We start from the raw sequence: 18,678 nt of genomic DNA, 5'->3' as shown, positions 1-18,678 counted from the left end.
CATATATGACGAAGAAATTGTTGAGACTCATTTTTATTCTAACATACTAAAATTATTATCACTATATTTTTAATTTAAACTGTTCAATACAATACTAATGTATATATTTAACTATCGCCACAACTATTACACCACAACTATTAAACATTTTGATATAAATGATAGTAATAAAAATGATTAAATTACAACCAAAACCAAAACCAAAACCAAAACCAGTACTACTAAACGCAAGTAGCCACGAGGTAGCACTTGTTTGTTTGTCTTTACCGACGGTAAAAATTAAGGCGACTTCACAATCGCAGAACAATTTTGAAGAAAATTAAAATCTGGGCGATGCACGGTAACCAACAGTCGGCCAGTTCAAAACTGGGGAGGCCTTAATTATCTTGTTTACGAGAAACCTGTCGTATACTCGGGAGCATGTTAACGAGCAACACTCCTGCAAATTTAGGCGAATACTACAGGGAAAGTCATATTAAGTGCGCATACTGACTAGTGCCTGCCAATAGATAATCTGTGCGTTAGTCTCGTCTCTCTTAAATCTCAGATTCTGGGAAGAAAATCCTAAAACCGAGATGTATCGGACTAACCCCTAAGCGGTAAGAAGTATTGCTTGAAGGATTAGATTTTGGAGCTGAAGTCTCAAAGCTCAGTCTAAGCGGCGTCCGAAGTTCTCATAAACCCTTGCATAACATTTCTCAGCTGAAGTGAATATTTCACATCTGTTATCTCGTTTATTTCATGGCGAATGACATAGCCAAAATAAACATAAAAATACCTCAATTCATTCTTTATCCTTTTCATTATCCTCTCAGGTGAGTGCAGTTAAATTTTCAGTCGGTCTTGACCCTCATTTAAATTTTTTTCACTCTAATATCGGACTTCTAAATAATAAATGAAAAACTATTCAGGCATTCTGCGCCGATAAGATTACAGGCCTCACCAACAAGTAAAGCGTTGAAAGTAGTATTGAGAGCACGACAAAACAAATCACCCTCCAGGTATTTATCCTACCTAAAATTTGGGTAACACACGAGAATAACAGGAATTATTTAATGTTCTATAGAAGTTTGTTTCTCAATTGAATAATTTGTGCTTTGCATAAACATAGGTAAAATTAAAATAGTGCTGTATTTTTCTTCTTCGAAGTTGTGTGTTTCAATTCTGCATTTAGCGCTGAAATGCTGTACACTTTAACATGAATTCGATCACTGACATGGTAATTCTGGACACTGATTCTCAATGGGAATTAATTTTGAGATTGTTTTTTTTTTGTTTACATGGAGGTATCCCTGTGACCTAAGCCCAGTGATGACTAGTAGCCGTTGCAAGCTTAAGGCGAGACTAGTCCTCCATGGGTGAAGAGCAACCGTGCGCAAGCCACTCCCACCGGAAAGACAGGAGGCGGAATTGAACCTGAGACCATGGGGGTGACCCACGACTTCAAGCCTATCCGTCTCCATGTGCGCTAGGGGTTGCCCCCTTAATTTTGAGATTCTTGAAGTTCAGAGGTCAAGCACCAAGCCATGCCTGAAAAGACAATTGTGGGCTAAGCTGGGATATGAGAGGCCCCTTGTGAGTGTTAGGAAAGCTACTTGTGGATAGCGCCTTCCAAATGCCAATTTACAGGGGAAATATAAAAGATTCTAAATCTAATTTATCAACATTGAGATGCACAGGAAAAACGAGAACATTGAAAAACAAATGCACACAAGATAAACATAGAAGACCATATTTAATGTGGGTAACCCTTTAGAGAAAAACCCACCACCCAAAAACCCCTGAGAAATTTTGTATTAAAGTAAACAATTTACATACAACAAACTCTGGTTTTTGGATAGGCTCATAGGCTCAGATTGCCTTTACAATCAATCTGACTTTCACAACCTTCTGAGCCCAACGAATCCTGCAGACATTTATACACTCTGCAATTCGTTATGGAATCTGGTGCATTAACTGTCACATAACAAAAATAGTTACTAACAGCCTTGACAGTCCCAACGATCACTCATCCAGTTGGCAGTCCCTTCAGCATCAGATCACTCCCTTCGGCCTCAGAAACTCCTTTCGTCATGGGATCACTCCCTTCGGCCTCTGAAACTCCCTTCGGCATGAGGGCCTTAGACACTCCCTTTGGGCCTCGATCACTCATACAAACTTTGTTGTATTGCTTCACCGTATTGAGACGTCATTGTGCACATGCCATTCACTGTATGAAATACATTTGTTAGACTCAGTTGTACGGTCACCTTACTTCCACTGTATGGTGATCTCTTCCACTGGTGTCACCGTACGGTGATTCACCTCCATCGTAGTCCACCGTACAGTACTTCGTCATTCCAACAATCTCCCACTTGACGAAGTACAAAGTTAAGAGCAAGATGAGAATACTCATCAAGATATCCAAGTCTCCAACCAAGACTCAACTAAGAAAATTCTCCTTAGTCCATATCAAATGAATGCCTCTCGAACATTCTGCATTGACCATTCCAACAAACACATCTCTAATCACAAGAGAAAACATCACCATCCTCTCTAAGTATTCATGAGCACCTGTAACTATCAGTCAATGCCAACTCTGAATGCAACATTACAATATCACGAAGTATCCAACAAATGATCAATATACTCAATACAAAGAAACGAAACCAAGATCAATGTCAAAGTTCCAACCATGGCCTCAGGAACATAAACATGACAAACCATCTCAAACAAAGAGATAACATGCTCCAAATGATCATACCATAACCTACACCTTTATCAAAGACTCCGTTGAGCCCTCAAGATGTTAACACCTTCAATCACATGAAGATTAACATCTCCAAACAGTACTTCAGCAAATGTGAAAAGATCCTTCTGCAACATTAGAATCTCGCGCCTTCAACATCTACAATACCAATGAAGATCAATTACTTCATCATTGCCAACAACTCCCACTAAACCGTGGTGTCAAGTTACACGTGGCATCTACATCACTGCCAACAACTCCTACTGTACAGTGGTGCCAAGTCACACATGGCATCGTGACAAACATCTTCACACAAAGATTAAATTACTCTAACCAGTCATCATCAGATGACTGATTAGCCAAAGTAGCACTGCTTGCATCTTCATCATCATTCTGAGAAGACTCGGAATCGAAAGAACTCTCCATTTTCTTCTTCTTCATCTATTCTTTGCAATCCTTTCGGATATGACCAGTCTGCTCGCAGTTCCTGTTACAAGATTCAAGAAGAGTTGGCAGATTAACGGATTTCTGGATGATTGATTGATTAACAGAGGAACAAATGTGTTCCTTATAAAGAATTACAAGGACGTTGTTTCTAAAAGAAACAACGTAGACTGAAGACGTAATTAGAAACAAAACTAGAGACAGGATAGGAAACATTCCTATCTGGATTGAAGAAAAAAGAGACGGGATAGGAAACATTCCTATCTAGACTGAAAGACGGACTACAGACAAGTAGTTGACCATTATAGAAAGTATAAGATATTATCTTAATACCCTCCCTTAATGGTCAACGTACGGATGTCGGAACATTTTGGGATAACTGAGACCCTCCTTGGATCTACAGAATGTTGAAACCCAGAAGCTTTTCCAGAAGAGTGCTATGACTCAAAATAGATTACAAAACTTCGTTTTTGTGGAAAAAACGGTAAAACCCAGAATCTCACACAACCTTGCGTATTACAGACAACTTGAAATGATTTTTGAGGAGAAAATCAACAAACCCAGAATCTCACACAACCTTGCATATTACAGACAACTTGAAATGATTTTTGAGGAGAAAATCAACAAACCCAGAATCTCACGCAACCTTGCGTATTACAGACAACTTGAAATGATTTTTGAGGAGAAAATCAACAAACCCAAAAAAACAGAAACAAATTCAGAAGGCGAAAAATGCAGCTTCGCCTTGATTAGGACCCGGAGAAGTCGGACGCTGCGTAACACCCAGAACAAGTTGATCGGTGTTTCGATATTCGAAGATTGCGATGGTGCGCTGCTTCCAAGTTCCATAATTGCGACCATTGAATTTGGAATTATGTTCAAGCAGAATATTTGTCAGAGATGCCATGGCATGTTTTTCAATGAAAAATTGTGAAAATCTGTGAAGGCACGTTCTTTGAGGCAAAAATACGAAAGACCCAGAAGAATCAGAGAATGACCCAGAAGAGAGCTCGAAAAACCCAAAAGGAATTTGCTGTCATTTTCTGGATCCACTGGCTCGAAAATCGAGGCACTCAGAAAAAACGGACGACAACCCAGTTGAGCTCTTGAAAAACCCACCAAGAATTTGCAAACAAAATATTTTTTCGACCCCAAAAATTAGGGTTTCGAAAAAAACGGCCCTAGCTGAAAAAAGCTTGAAAAAACTTCAGATTTCTTGATAAAAAATGGCAAATTTTTCTTCAAGGATTGATGTGCATGGACGAATGGGGCTAGAGTGTGCTAAACAAACACAGGCAGACCTGAGTTTGGGAATTTCTCTAGGCCGAAAACCCTAAGCGGGTTTTAGAGAAATTCAACAGAAATAATTTTGAAAAAATTTAAATAAATAATTTCACGAAGAAATTATAAATTTTTTCGAAAAAATTTAAGTAATAGCTCTGATACCATGTTACAAGATTCAAGAAGAGTTGGCAGATTAACGGATTTCTGGATGATTGATTGATTAACAGAGGAACAAATGTGTTCCTTATAAAGAATTACAAGGACGTTGTTTCTAAAAGAAACAACGTAGACTGAAGACGTAATTAGAAACAAAACTAGAGACAGGATAGGAAACATTCCTATCTGGACTGAAGAAAAAAGAGACGGGATAGGAAACATTCCTATCTAGACTGAAAGACGGACTACAGACAAGTAGTTGACCATTATAGAAAGTATAAGATATTATCTTAATACCCTCCCTTAATGGTCAACGTACGGATGTCGGAACATTTTGGGATAACTGAGACCCTCCTTGGATCTACAGAATGCTGAAACCAAGAAGCTTTGCCAGAAGAGTGCTATGACTCAAAATAGATTACAAAACTTCGTTTTTGTGGAAAAAACGGTAAAACCCAGAATCTCACACAACCTTGCGTATTACAGACAACTTGAAATGATTTTTGAGGAGAAAATCAACAAACCCAGAATCTCACACAACCTTGCATATTACAGACAACTTGAAATGATTTTTGAGGAGAAAATCAACAAACCCAGAATCTTACGCAACCTTGCGTATTACAGACAACTTGAAATGATTTTTGAGGAGAAAATCAACAAACCCAAAAAAACAGAAACAAATTCAGAAGGCGAAAAATGCAGCTTCGCCTTGATCAGGACCCGGAGAAGTCGGACGCTGCGTAACACCTAGAACAAGTTGATCGGTGTTTCGATATTCGAAGATTGCGATGGTGCGCTGCTTCCAGGTTCCATAATTGCGACCATTGAATTTGGAATTATGTTCAAGCAGAATATTTGTCAGAGATGCCATGGCACGTTTTTCAATGAAAAATTGTGAAAATCTGTGAAGGCACGTTCTTTGAGGCAAAAATACGAAAGACCCAGAAGAATCAAAGAATGACCCAGAAGAGAGCTCGAAAAACCCAAAAGGAATTTGCTGTCATTTTTTGGATCCATTGGCTCGAAAATCGAGGCACCCAGAAAAAACGGACGACAACCCAGTTGAGCTCTTGAAAAACCCACCAAGAATTTGCAAACAAAATATTTTTTCGACCCCAAAAATTAGGGTTTCGAAAAAAAAGGCCCTAGCTGAAAAAAGCTTGAAAAAACTTCAGATTTCTTGATAAAAAATGGCAAATTTTTCTTCAAGGATTGATGTGCATGGACGAATGGGGCTAGAGTGTGCTGAACAAACACAGGCAGACCCGAGTTTGGGAATTTCTCTAGGTCGAAAACCCTAAGCGGGTTTTAGAGAAATTCAACAGAAATAATTTTGAAAAAATTTAAACAAATAATTTCACGAAGAAATTATAAATTTTTTCGAAAAAATTTAAGTAATAGCTCTGATACCATGTTACAAGATTCAAGAAGAGTTGGCAGATTAACGGATTTCTGGATGATTGATTGATTAACAGAGGAACAAATGTGTTCCTTATAAAGAATTACAAGGACGTTGTTTCTAAAAGAAACAACGTAGACTGAAGACGTAATTAGAAACAAAACTAGAGACAGTATAGGAAACATTCCTATCTGGACTGAAGAAAAAAGAGACGGGATAGGAAACATTCCTATCTAGACTGAAAGACGGACTACAGACAAGTAGTTGACCATTATAGAAAGTATAAGATATTATCTTAATAGTTCCAACACTTCGCTTTGGACCGCTTCCCAGAATATTCAGGCTTCATGTCCTTCTTGCTTTTGTTTGCCTTGAACGATGAGAGCCTCCTTAGCCACCTCAGAAGATTTCCTCCGCATCTCCTTTGACAGAAGTGCAGCAACCACTTAATCCATTTTTAATTGGGTGGTAATACTTCCAATGGTCATTACAAGATGATCCCATGAATCAGGGAACGAGCATAGCAGTAGCATGCACCACTCTTCTTCACTAACAGATACACCAACAGATGTCAGTTGTGCAATCACCATATTGAACGCATTTAAATGATCTGCCACGGCTGTTCCTCCATCCATTTTCAAAGAGTACAACTTCTTTCTCAGGAAGAGTTTATTTACCAAGGATTTTCCCTGATAAATATCTCCCAACTTCTTCCACAAAGAATTTGCGGTTTTCTCCTCATGAACATTCAACATAACATAATCTGCAAGACATAGCCTTATCAGTCCTCTGGCCTTTTGATTTGCTAGATCTCAATCTTCTTGCTTCATGCCTGAAGGCTTGTCACCAGATATAGCAATCCATAGATTACAATCAACCAATATATCTTCAACTTTAAGTTTTTGCAACTCAAAGTTCGTGCCATTGAACTTTTCAATCTCTACTCTCTTTGTACTTGCCATCTCAATTACCAGAGAAACACTTTCCAAACTCCCACTGGAAACAAATTGATACAGAAAACAACCCTACCCGACAAAGATAACCTAGGCTTTGATACCACTTGTTAGGGAAGCTACTTGTGGAAAACGCCTTCCAAATGCCAACTTACAGGGGAAATATAAAGATTGTAAATCTACTTTATCAACATTGAGATGCATAGGAAAAACAAGAACATTGAAAAACAAATGCACACAAGTTAAACACAGAAGACCATATTTAACGTGGGAAACCCTTTCGGGAAATACCCACCACCCAAAATCCCCCAATAAATTTAAGTAAACAATTTACATACAACAAACTTTGGTTTCTGGATAGGCTAACAGGCTCATATTTCCTTTACAATCAACCTGACTTTCACAGCCTTCTTAGCCCAACAAATCCCGCAGACATTTATACACTCTACAATTTGTTATGGAATCTGGTGCATTAACTGTCACAGAACAAAAATAGTTATTGACAGCCTTGACAGTCCCAACAGTCACTCATCCATTTGACAACCACTCCTCTAGTTGGTAGTCCCTTCAACATCGGATCACTCTCTTTGGCCTTTGAAACTCCCTTTGGCATGGGATCACTCCCTTCGGCCTCCGAAACTCCCTTTGGTATTAGGGCCTTAGACACTCCCTTTGGGCCTCGATCACTTGTACCAACTTTGCTGCACTGCTTCACCATACTAAGATGTCACTGTGCACATGCCATTCATCGTACAAAATACATTTTGTAGATTCTCTTGTACGGTGACCTTACTTCCACCGTACGACAAGCTCTTCCACTTGACCTTACTTCCATTGTACGGTGATCTCTTCCACTAGTGTCACCGTACGGTGACTCACCTCCACCATATGGTACAGTGGACTCACCGTACGGTACTTAGTCATTCCAACAATCTCCCACTTGACGAATTACAAAGTTAAGACCAAGATGAGAATACTCATCAAGATATCCAAGTCTCCAACCAAGACTCAACTAAGAAAATTCTCCTCAGTCCATATCAAATGAATGCCTCTCGGACTTCTTGCATCGATCATTCCAACAACAAGAACATGGTGAATATTAATAATTGAAGGTTTCGGCAGGTAGTTGGATTTACATATAATGCGGGATGTAAATAGCATGTTTTAAATCATACCAAGGTGACCTCCTTGACTAATCACCGCACATACACATATGCTATGGCTAACCTACTTAGCACATACTCTTTACCACACATCTTATTTAGATTTTGTACACTTTAGTTTTAGATCACGTGAGAAAGCTTTGTATTAAACTGTCTTGGTTTTCTTCATAACACAATATGCAACTGTGGAGAAACTCTTCAGTAATGTTACACAATGATTGTTAAATATTGGAGATCCTGATGTCTTGGAGATTAGACTGTTGCAGAAATGACCGCCACAGCTATGCTCAACTGGAAAGAGGGGTACCCGACAACTCGGCATCCTTAATGCTAATTCTATGCGACTCCACAAAACTTGAACTTGGGTCCAATTGTAATATCTGCATACCCAGCAACAAGGGCACTCAACAACGTTAATGCACATCTAAATGGCTTAGCAAAGCTAGAAATCAGTTCAGAATCATGGCAATCGCTAATGTTATTACTAAACAGTTTTTTGATTGACAGTAGTGTTTAAACTTAAAACTATCTGACTGCTTTTGTTTCTATAATAATGCATCAAAGCTTGCAAACTTTCTGCTGGTTGAAAATTTCTGAAAACAACTGTATTCCCTTGGGATGCGTCCGTGGCCCTAAAACTGCTTTTTCCATCCTTGTAGTGTTTTGGAAAGGGTGTGATGGCAAGGGATGCCCCCTATCCGTCTCTAAAAATTGTGGGATCCATGAAGCATTTCAGACGGACATGTTTGAACAAAAATGCCGTCCCCATGATGGCTGGGGACGTCTGAGATGTTCCTCAACTGTTCTGAAGGCAGGTAGACATCCTGTATGGCATGCAATTTTCTTATAATGTTTTAAAAATTTCCTTTATAATAGTAAATTAAACCTGCGTTGAGATGTTGGTGGGTTTCTCAAACCTCCCATGCCCCTTATTCAACCCTAATACCATTTCACACGATCCATTTAAACATTTTAATTTCATACCTATCACCATCACAATCACTGCTAATGTTCTCATTTTCAGGCTTCAGCTATTAAGTTATAGTTCAACTTTTATTATTTTTGTATTTTATATATAAAAAATAACAGATAGTGAGTGAGCTTGTAATTCTTTTCTCAGTTTGCTTTCACATAAAAGTTCAATTCTACAGCATTAACAGCCTCTGGAATATGTCTTTGACCCTTCATCTTTGACATTAAAATGAGCACTAGCAAATGGGTAGTGAAGTTAAAAACAAGAGGGAAGTTGATGGGAATGTTGGAGGTGTTTTCAGATTTTCTGAAAATCCAAACAAAGGCTTTCTTGGAACACCACAAGGCTGTTTTGCATGCCCTTCATCTTCCATTCACCAGTTTGCAAAAGGTCCTTTCAACACCAAAAGCCCTTATTGCAGTTCTTCACCAGTCTAAGCAATAACAGGGTCAAAATTCAATTGTAGTAAGCATTGGCTGTGTCATCTTTGCAATATTGATCTGTCATTTGATGCCATTTAAATTCTGAAAGTTACTTTTTGAATCTGCCCAACTTGCTGGAAGGAAATTCTGTCCTCTGATACAACTTCGGTCCTACCCTGTTTGCCACCAATTCTTTTTTGCACTTCTTTCATCCATTTTCTATGTAGGAATTCTGTCAAACAGTGGGCATGCATTTACATGTGAAGAACATTCATTTTGTCAAGTAGTTTGCTTGCAATTCCCTTGAAGAGTTGTCTGGTTATGATAGATTGTCTAATGATTTTAAGCTTATTTACATTATGCAATCATTTTGACATTCATGGATAACTTAAGCCATTCATCAAATTCCTGACATGCATTTCATTCGATTGAAAATAATCAATGGAAGATTAAACTGTTGATGTTTGATAGCTTTAGTGGGACAAACCTTTATATAATTATATATGAGATATAATTTTATGTGTTCTTTATTTTGAGATATAAGGCCATTGTTATATATATACATATATGAGATTAAATTTGTTGTTGTTCTTATTATTAATTATCTGATTAATGAATAGACATGTCCTATGAAGGGACATGTCTTTCATGGTCTACTTTCTCTATCTATCTATCTATCTATCTATATATATGAGGATGTTCCATTTGGAACACACATACCGAACATGGCAGTGCTTTTACATTCGCAATGATATGAGAAAATCAACATGGTATCAGAGCAAGGTTGCAAATGTATCGAAGGAATAAGTAAAAGGCAATTAAGGTCAAGGAATAAGCAAACAAAATTTGGAATAGAAGAAAATACAGAGCAGAAGCAATGTTTGACTACCTCCCAGACCTGTGAGGTTTGAGATATTCACGTAACTGTGTTGGCTGTGACTGCACATGGAACACAAACTCATATATCATTCATCCGAGTGCCTGTGACCTAATGGATAAGATGACTTACTTATTATTTTCTTCAAGACAAATAGGAAATCATAATCGTACCAGATTTGTATCAGAGATGTACTGCCAAGAAGGATGGATTCGGTGGCTAGAAAACTCTTCCAATGCTAAGGCTGTTAAGAATATCAAAGTTGTGCTCTTTCCTCTCCAAATGGGATTTTGAGACACCAAATCCCTTCAGCTATAGGCGTCTCTTACTAATTGATGATTTTGGCTTGCCGCTTCTTACTTGTAAATATATGATTATTGGGCTGCACCTGTGGTTTCCCAAAATTGGTGACTCTATATAAAACTTGATTGAAGTACCATTATACCTCTGATACCCGGTTGGCATCAGTGATTTTTGTTCTTGTGGTCTACAGATGTGAGCTGAAATCACCAGGCTTTCCTTAAAGTTAATTCTCCAACAGCAAATTATTGAATTCAACTTTATCAAGGATGTGCTACATATATCTGCATCTCATGGTGTCTACACATTTCACAGGGATATGAAGGGTTTGGTTCATGCAGATATATCTTCTTTTATAATTTTTTCAGATAACAATGGTTTACAGCCCTGACCTTATTCATATTTCCTTTAGTCTTGTTTGCGGGTTCTCAGGTCACGTGATAGTTATCAGATGTTATTGTGGTTGATGATCGAATACAAAGATTACTGTGTGTATTCTACAGAGACAAATTAGACAATTTGTTAAAATATAATATTTACCATATACAATGGAAGTTTAATTATTCTAAACATTCTTCACATCCAATATAATTGGCATTCATCAAGTGGACAAAATCTTGTATGGCGTCTAATGTTCTTGTTAGATCTGTGGGTTCCGAGCCTCAACGTTGGATGGAGAATAAAAAGGCTGGATATATGCGCCAATGGAGAAGGCCTTAGTGCATTGAAAAACAAATAGTACATACAAACTTAATTAATGTTGTCAGGGGCAAAGGCCTTGCCAACATAAATAATATTATTAGTATTACTATGCAAGATTTCATATAATAAAGGGTGATCAAAATAGTAATAAGGCAGTAGATATATAAAGAGCAAAAGAAGCAAGTAATTAAATACTGACATTCCATAAAGATAGGAATCAATAAAGAAGAGGTAAAGAAGAGGAGTCTTTTCCTAAAGATGACAGCGATTGGTAATGAAATTAATATCGTGTGGAGAAGGAATTCCGACTAGCAAAGATTAGGGAAAACAATTTATTAAAAGGCAATAAAATAAGAGGGCGGCTGCTTAATAGGCTTGACCCCTTAAGAAAACTCTTATAAATCATAAAATTGGATGATAGCTCGGTGACACGCCCACCAACCTATATAGGGTGAAGGAGTGTGATGCATTGACATTATCTACCACAAATTACATGGAAAAGAGTTTACACCAGCATACATTCATTTGTAGCAGGGACGAGATTATTGGACTTTGTTACTTTGAGAACTCGCATATTCATTTTTGATACTTCCACCAGGGGTAATGTTTTTGGACATGCAATCAAAGGATGATACCTATGAGGAGTCTTATCACATAAGAAATGAATTATGGACAACTTGTATGAAGGATGTGCAAATGAGTATTATAGTAGTCTCTTTCATATTTATATTTCTATACGAGTTATATACCTTGATTTTTCCTCTGAGAATTTTCTTGTAGGAAAAAGAAGGAGATTGAGGTTCAGAGGGAGGCTGACATTTCATTAGAGGCAACCTTGAAAGAGAGGGAGCAGACAGAGGATGTGATTGAACCAACCTTCGGTGATCTCAGTCTTATTGATTCAAAGAGAGTAAACCATGTTGAGGTGGATTCTCTAGTGACAATAAATTGTAGCAGCCAAGAGGACTGTGATTAATGAATATACCTCGTGACTGTGTGATTTTAATGGGCCTACCCATTGTGTACATCACGAGGAAGTGACGACTTCCAAATGATTTCACTTGTATTTGCAGAAGTTATTGTAAGGTGATGATCTTACAATAACTTGTATTATGAGATCAAACAAATTGAGTATATGGTGAATGTCTTGCATCTCAACATTCTGGAAGGCCATTACTCAAAGAGTATTTGGTGAATGTCATTGATATTCTAGGAGGCTGATACTCATGACAAAACCTTTTGAGTACTTGGTGAATATCATTGATATGCTGGGAGGCCAATACTCTTGATATCAGATGTGATATCAAAACTTTGAGTGCTTGGTGAATATCATTGATATTCTGAGAGGCCAATACTCTTGATAGCAGATGTGATATCAAAATCTTTTGAGTACTTGGTGAATGTCATTGATATTCTAGGAGGCCAATACACTTGTTATTAGATGTGATATTAAAGCTTATTTGGGTACTTGGTGAATATCATGTGTTGATATTCTGGAAGACCAATACTCATGATATCAAATGCTGGAAATCTTCTGAGATATCCTTAAAATTGTTATTTGTAATATTATGTTGAAGTAATATTTATTTTTATGTTTTAATCCTTCTTAGTTAAGAGGGAGTGTTGATGTTTGATAGCTTTAGTTGGATAAACCTATGTATAATTATATATGAGATATAATTTTATTTGTTCTTTATTTTGAGATATAAGGTCATTGTTACATGAGAAATATATATATATATATATATATGAAATTAAATTTGTTATTATTATTAATTATTGGTGTCTCTATTCTAGGCCCCTTTCTCTATTTAATAAGGTGATTTGTACTGGGTTTCCAATTTCTTGGTCTAGGCATCTGATTTATCCAATCCATAGGACTGGTCCTACTTCTGACATTGGGAATTACATGACTATTATGATTGGGCACACATTTACCAAACTATATGCTACTGCACTCAATGCTATGCTATCTAGAGAGCTCGATAGGATGTGTTGTAGAGCTAGAGGACAGGTTGGTTTCCGGATTGACCACCAGATTATGGATCACATTTTCACTTTACGAGCTATTATTAAGGAGGCTAGACACAGATTGGAGAAAATTTACTGCTGCTTTGTTGATTTTTGCAAGGCTTTTGATTCTATTCCTAGGATGGCTTTATTTCAGAGGCTTCAAGAGATTGGGATTTCAGACATGTTACTAACGACTATCATGAGATTATATGAAACTGTTGTGGATAGATTCAGAACTCCTGATGGTTTCTCAATCCCGATCCATGACACCATTGGGGTTAAACAAGGCTGCCCTCTATCTCCCACTTCGTTCAGATTGCTATTTACACCAGGTCTTGATCTCCATTCTTCTTTTTGTGGATGATGTGGTTCTTCTTGCTTCTTCTCTAGAGAGTTTACAGAGGCTTCTGGATGGTTTGGCTTCCTTTTGTGTTCAGTGACAGCTTGTGGTTAACCTAGGTAAGACTCGGATTATGATCGTTAATTGCTTAAAGACTTCTCATCTTCATTTCTTTTTTTAGGCTCAGGAGATTGAGATCACTTCTTCCTATATGTATTTGAGAGTTAAGTTTTTTGGGCCTCGCTTTAGTATGAGATCGGCAATACAATCTAGAGTTAGTAAGGGTATGGGTTCTCTTGCTATGCTTGAGAAACAGTGCTTCAAACACCATTTTCAGGATACCTTGTCCAAGTTATCCCTCTTGGACTCCCTTGTTCGGCCGAGTGTTCTTTATGGCTCAATGGGTTGGGGGCCTTCTCTCCTTAGTTCTGATTGGGCCTCGATTGAGCGGATTCAGACATTGCTCCAATGGCACATTCTCCGATGTCACAGATTTACTCCTCACAGTATCATTCTTGCTGAGTTTGGTGCTTATCCCTTCAGTCTTGCAACTATTTTTGATCTGATTTGGTTCCTTCACCGTTTGCGTGGTTTTTGCAGATTCAGTTGATGAGCGTGATAGATATTCCTACTTGGCATATTGTTCTTCTGCTGCTATTGCACGTTCCAATACTAGCTCTCGTGCTCGTTGCTGGTATGCACAGGCTTCTTCTCTGTTGAGCTCGATTGGGACTGACATTGACCGTCTCCCTTCTTATCAGTTCTCTTTGAATGCCCCTGCTCATCTCCTCCCCTCTAGACAGGAGTTAAATGAGCATGTCAGATTTGATATTTATAGACAGTATATTACTACTACCTAGACTAACCCTCATGGTGGCTTACGTCTGAGGATGGCCTTCTATGCGGAGCACTTTCTGGAGATCAGTAATGGGATTATTGTCCGTCCTAGCTACCTTTCTCGACAGTAGAGTAATGCTCTTCGTATTTCTCTGGGGTCTTTCAGAGTTGGTTCTCACTGTCTTCATGTTCAGACTGATCATCATATTGACAGAGGAGTAACAGATCTGTAAGTTGTGTACTTTAGCTGAGGTGGAGACAGAGACCCACTTTATTTTTCGATGCCCTATCTTTTATCAGATCAAAGGGAGATTTTATTGTTTGTTCTGAGACTGCTTTTCTCTTGCAACTTTCTTCTGTTATTATGACCAACAATGTCTAGTGCTTTATATTACAATAATAGATAAGACGTCTATTATTAGTTAATGGTTATCTTGTAAATATCTTTAGCTTTAGTTTGCTTTCCTTTTTTTTCTTTCTCTGGAATAGAATGTTTCTATTCTTTACGATCGTTTCCTAAGGAAACATTGTCTCATTCTTTTGTATAAATTGACCTTTCGGTCTCTGTTATTAACAAGCAAGTATTTACCAATTACCTCGTAATATGGTATCAGAGCATAGTTCTTAATTTATTCGAAAATTATAATTTCTTTTCCGAAATTATTAGAGCCAATTTTCAAAATTATTTTGTGATTTTTGCTTTCTAAAAACCTCAGATTTTTGACTAAGGTTTTTTTGTTGAGTTTTTCAAAAATCGCAACTATAATAGTTTTCGGCCAGGTTTGAAGAAAAAAATTCTGCATCCTGCGCGATTTGCATCTGTTTGGATCTTCACATAGTAATTTTCGCAAGGAAAAGTGCAGTTTTTCTGGAAAATCATCAGTGATTTTACACCAAAAACGGCTCTGCATTTTTCTTTAGACGACTCAGATTTTGGAAATTAGTCATCTGCGTTTTTTATGGTCATTTTTTCCTGTGCCTGACCTCAAGGCGTCGGTTTTCTGACCTCCATACTGCCGTGACCAGCTTTAGTCGACTGGAAACCACCATTTTTATCAAGAAATCTGAAGTTTTTTCAAACTTTTTTCAGCCAGGGCCTTTTTTTTCGAAACCCTAATTTTTGGGGTCGAATTTTTTTTTTGTTTGCAGATTCTTGGTGGGTTTTTCTAGAGCTCAATTGGGTTGTCGTCCGTTTTTTTTGGGTGCCTCGATTTTTGAGCCAGCGAATTTAGAAAACGACAACAGATTCCTTCTGGGTTTTTCGAGCTCTCTTCTGGGTCATTCTCTGATTCTTCTGGGTCTTCCGTATTTTTGCCTTGAAGAACGTGCCTTCACAGATTTTCACAGTTTTTCATTGAAAAATGTGCCATGGCATCTCTGACAAATATTCTGCTCGAACATAATTCCAAATTCAATGGTCGCAATTATGGAACCTGGAAGCAGCGCATCATCGCAATCTTTGAATATCGAAACACCGATCAACTTGTTCTGGGTGTTAAGCAGCGTCCGACTTCTCCGGGTCCTGATCAAGATACATGGGATCTGAACAATCGAGAGGCAGTAATGCTTCTCAAACTATCCGTAGCTGATGACCAGCTTTCTCAGATTCCATCCGACAAGACAGCGGCCGAAATCTGGACACATCTAAAAGGTCTTCATGAGACTTCCGACAAGAGCAGAGCCTTCTTTCTGAAAAACACTCTGTTTTCTATTGTCATGGATGAGCGCACCTCGCTCCAGGCACACCTGAATCGGATTTAGGAAATCCGTGATCAGTTACTTGCCATCAGTCGCAAGATGGAGGAAGAGGATAATGTGGTAATCACTCTTCGGAGTTTACCAAATTCCTATGAGCATTTTATCGAGACTCTCAACATCACATCTATTGGTGTTGATCTAAAGTTCACTGATCTCTACACCCTGCTACTTCAGCAAGATCGGTGGAAACAACAGTTCGGTAGCAGCTCCAGTTCCACCTCCACCGAGCAAGCCTTTGCTGCGAAATCCTTTCAGAAGGATAAGGGCAAGTTTCAGCAACCATCTCAGCAGAAGTCTTTTGCTCCAGCATCCGATGGTACCAAAAAGAAGAACATTCAATGCAACTATGTCGGAAACGCTTAGCTGCCCAGTCTAAGCAATCAGGTTCGCAACCCAAAGCGAACAGTGCAGAGCACACTGAGCAGGCAGAATCTGCCTTTTACGCCTTCATGGCTAAAAGACCCGCAGATCATGTGCAGTCATCTGCTTGGTACATTGATTCAGGTGCCTCTCGACATTTCACTCACCGCAGAGACTGGTTTACTGACTACCAGCCTTATTCAGATTCTGTTATCTTTGGTGGTGGAGAAGAGTACACGGTTGTTGGTAAAGGCAACATTCAAATTCAGTCTGTTGGGAGGAAGCTCATATTCCTTGATGTGCACTACGTTCCAGGGATGGAACTAAATCTACTCTCGGTCAGTCAGTTGCTGCGACATTCTCCACACTTGGCAGTCACCTTCAGTTCACATCAATGCACCATCACTGATCGGGCGACTAAGTCTACTGTTGTAGTTGGTCTTGAGGATCATGGTCTTTTCAGACTTACTGATTCTGGTGATTCTCAGGACTTAGCTATGGCTGCTCGGCGATCTTCCATCAGCACACTTTGGCATCAGCGATATGGGCACTTAAATGTGCATTATCTCTCACAACTTGCTCGGGATGAGCTTGTTCTTGGTTTGCCAGAGATTCAAACCCAACACCTTGGAGTTTGTGACGCATGTCAGGCTGGGAAGCAACATCGCACACCTTTCCCCAGTGACGATTCTTGGCGAGCTTCTCAAGTACTTCAGCTTGTTCATGCTGATATCTGCGGCCCTATGGCCACTCCTTCTGTTCTTGGGTATAGGTATTTTCTGTTGTTTGTAGATGATTTCAGTAGAAAAATGTGGGTGTATTTCCTTAAAAAGAAATCCGATGCATATATTGTATTTCAGAAGTTTAAACCCTTAGTTGAAAAAGAGTCTGGGAAATCTATTATTACTCTTAGATCAGACAATGGGGGGGGGAATTTTGTTCTAATGTTTTCTCCAGCTTCTTGGATATACATGGCATCCAACGCTAGTTCACCACACCCCACACGCCACAACAGAACAGTGTAGTTGAACGTCGGAACAGGACAATCACCGAGATGGCTCGTTCCATGCTCGAACATAGACATGTTCCGAAGCGTTTTTGGGCAGAAGCAGTTAACACTGCAGTTTATCTGTTGAACCGGTCACCCACAGTGGCGGTCAAAGGTAACACTCTGGAAGAGGCCTGGTCAGGTCGCAAGCCCAGAATCAGTCACCTGAAGGTTTTTGGCTCTCTTGCTTTTGTTTGGATCCCTGATGCTTCACGCACCAAGTTGGATGCCAAGAGTCAGAAACTGATGCTTGCTGGATATAGCAGTCTTCACAAAGCCTACCGCCTTATTGATGTTGAGACATCTCGTCTCATATACAGCTGCGATGTAGTCTTTGATGAGCAGCGAGGACCATTCATGCCTGTTTCTCCTGTTCCTGATCCAGCAGACCAGCCTACGTAGGTTCATGATTTGGGAGTTAGGCTTCCATTAGGTCCACCTGATGGGAGGGCTCCAGTAGCTCCTACAGCTCTAGTCCTGCCAGTGATACCTGTAAAGACACCTTCGGCTTCTCCTGCAGGATCACCTCGTTTTGAAGATGCTTCACCTAAGTTTGATCCAGATTTTTCTGATGAGGATCCTGCTGATCAAGCATCTCCTAGTACTACTGTTGGTCATTCTCCTCTCGAGCCTAAGTAGTGGGCTAAGACACTTGCTGATCTTCATGATGATGAGCTCATTGATGGGAGAACTGCTCGGAAAAAGAGCAAAACTACAGATTCTGTTAACTTTGCTCTTATGGCCAACATTCACAGTGTGTTTGAACCTCAAACATATTCCGAGGCTAAAGGAATTCCAGAGTGGGAACAGGCCATGCAATCTGAACACCAGAGCTTGCTGAAGAACAACACTTGGGTCCTTTCTGATCTTCCCCCAGGGAAGAAACCCATTAGCTACAAATGGGTCTACAAAATCAAATAC

General features: G+C 39.0%; 1 protein-coding gene across 2 annotated transcripts in view; it reads left to right on the top strand.

The window, feature by feature from the left end:
- Nucleotides 1-240: 240 nt before the first annotated feature.
- LOC149527872 (Pentatricopeptide repeat (PPR) superfamily protein) overlaps nucleotides 241-18,678 on the top strand; it is a 188,843-nt gene continuing 170,405 nt past the window's right edge. Inside the window, exons 1-2 of one of the 2 annotated variants that reach the window (XM_089812047.1) lie at nucleotides 241-815; nucleotides 912-1,001. In XM_089812047.1, coding sequence (XP_089668173.1) covers nucleotides 742-815; nucleotides 912-1,001 — 164 coding nt within the window. In that variant the 5' untranslated portion in view covers nucleotides 241-741. The remainder of the gene's footprint in view (nucleotides 816-911; nucleotides 1,002-18,678) is intronic. The other variant, XM_089812048.1, reaches the window with a different exon arrangement.

This window comes from Cupressus sempervirens, unplaced genomic scaffold (assembly GCF_028749045.1).
Source record: "Cupressus sempervirens isolate cs-2001-9-10 unplaced genomic scaffold, ASM2874904v1 CseChr00s100001_01, whole genome shotgun sequence".
Taxonomy (NCBI): domain Eukaryota; kingdom Viridiplantae; phylum Streptophyta; class Pinopsida; order Cupressales; family Cupressaceae; genus Cupressus; species Cupressus sempervirens.
The sequence above is the reverse complement of the archived record's forward strand: the minus strand, read 5'-3'. Positions and strand labels throughout refer to the sequence as shown.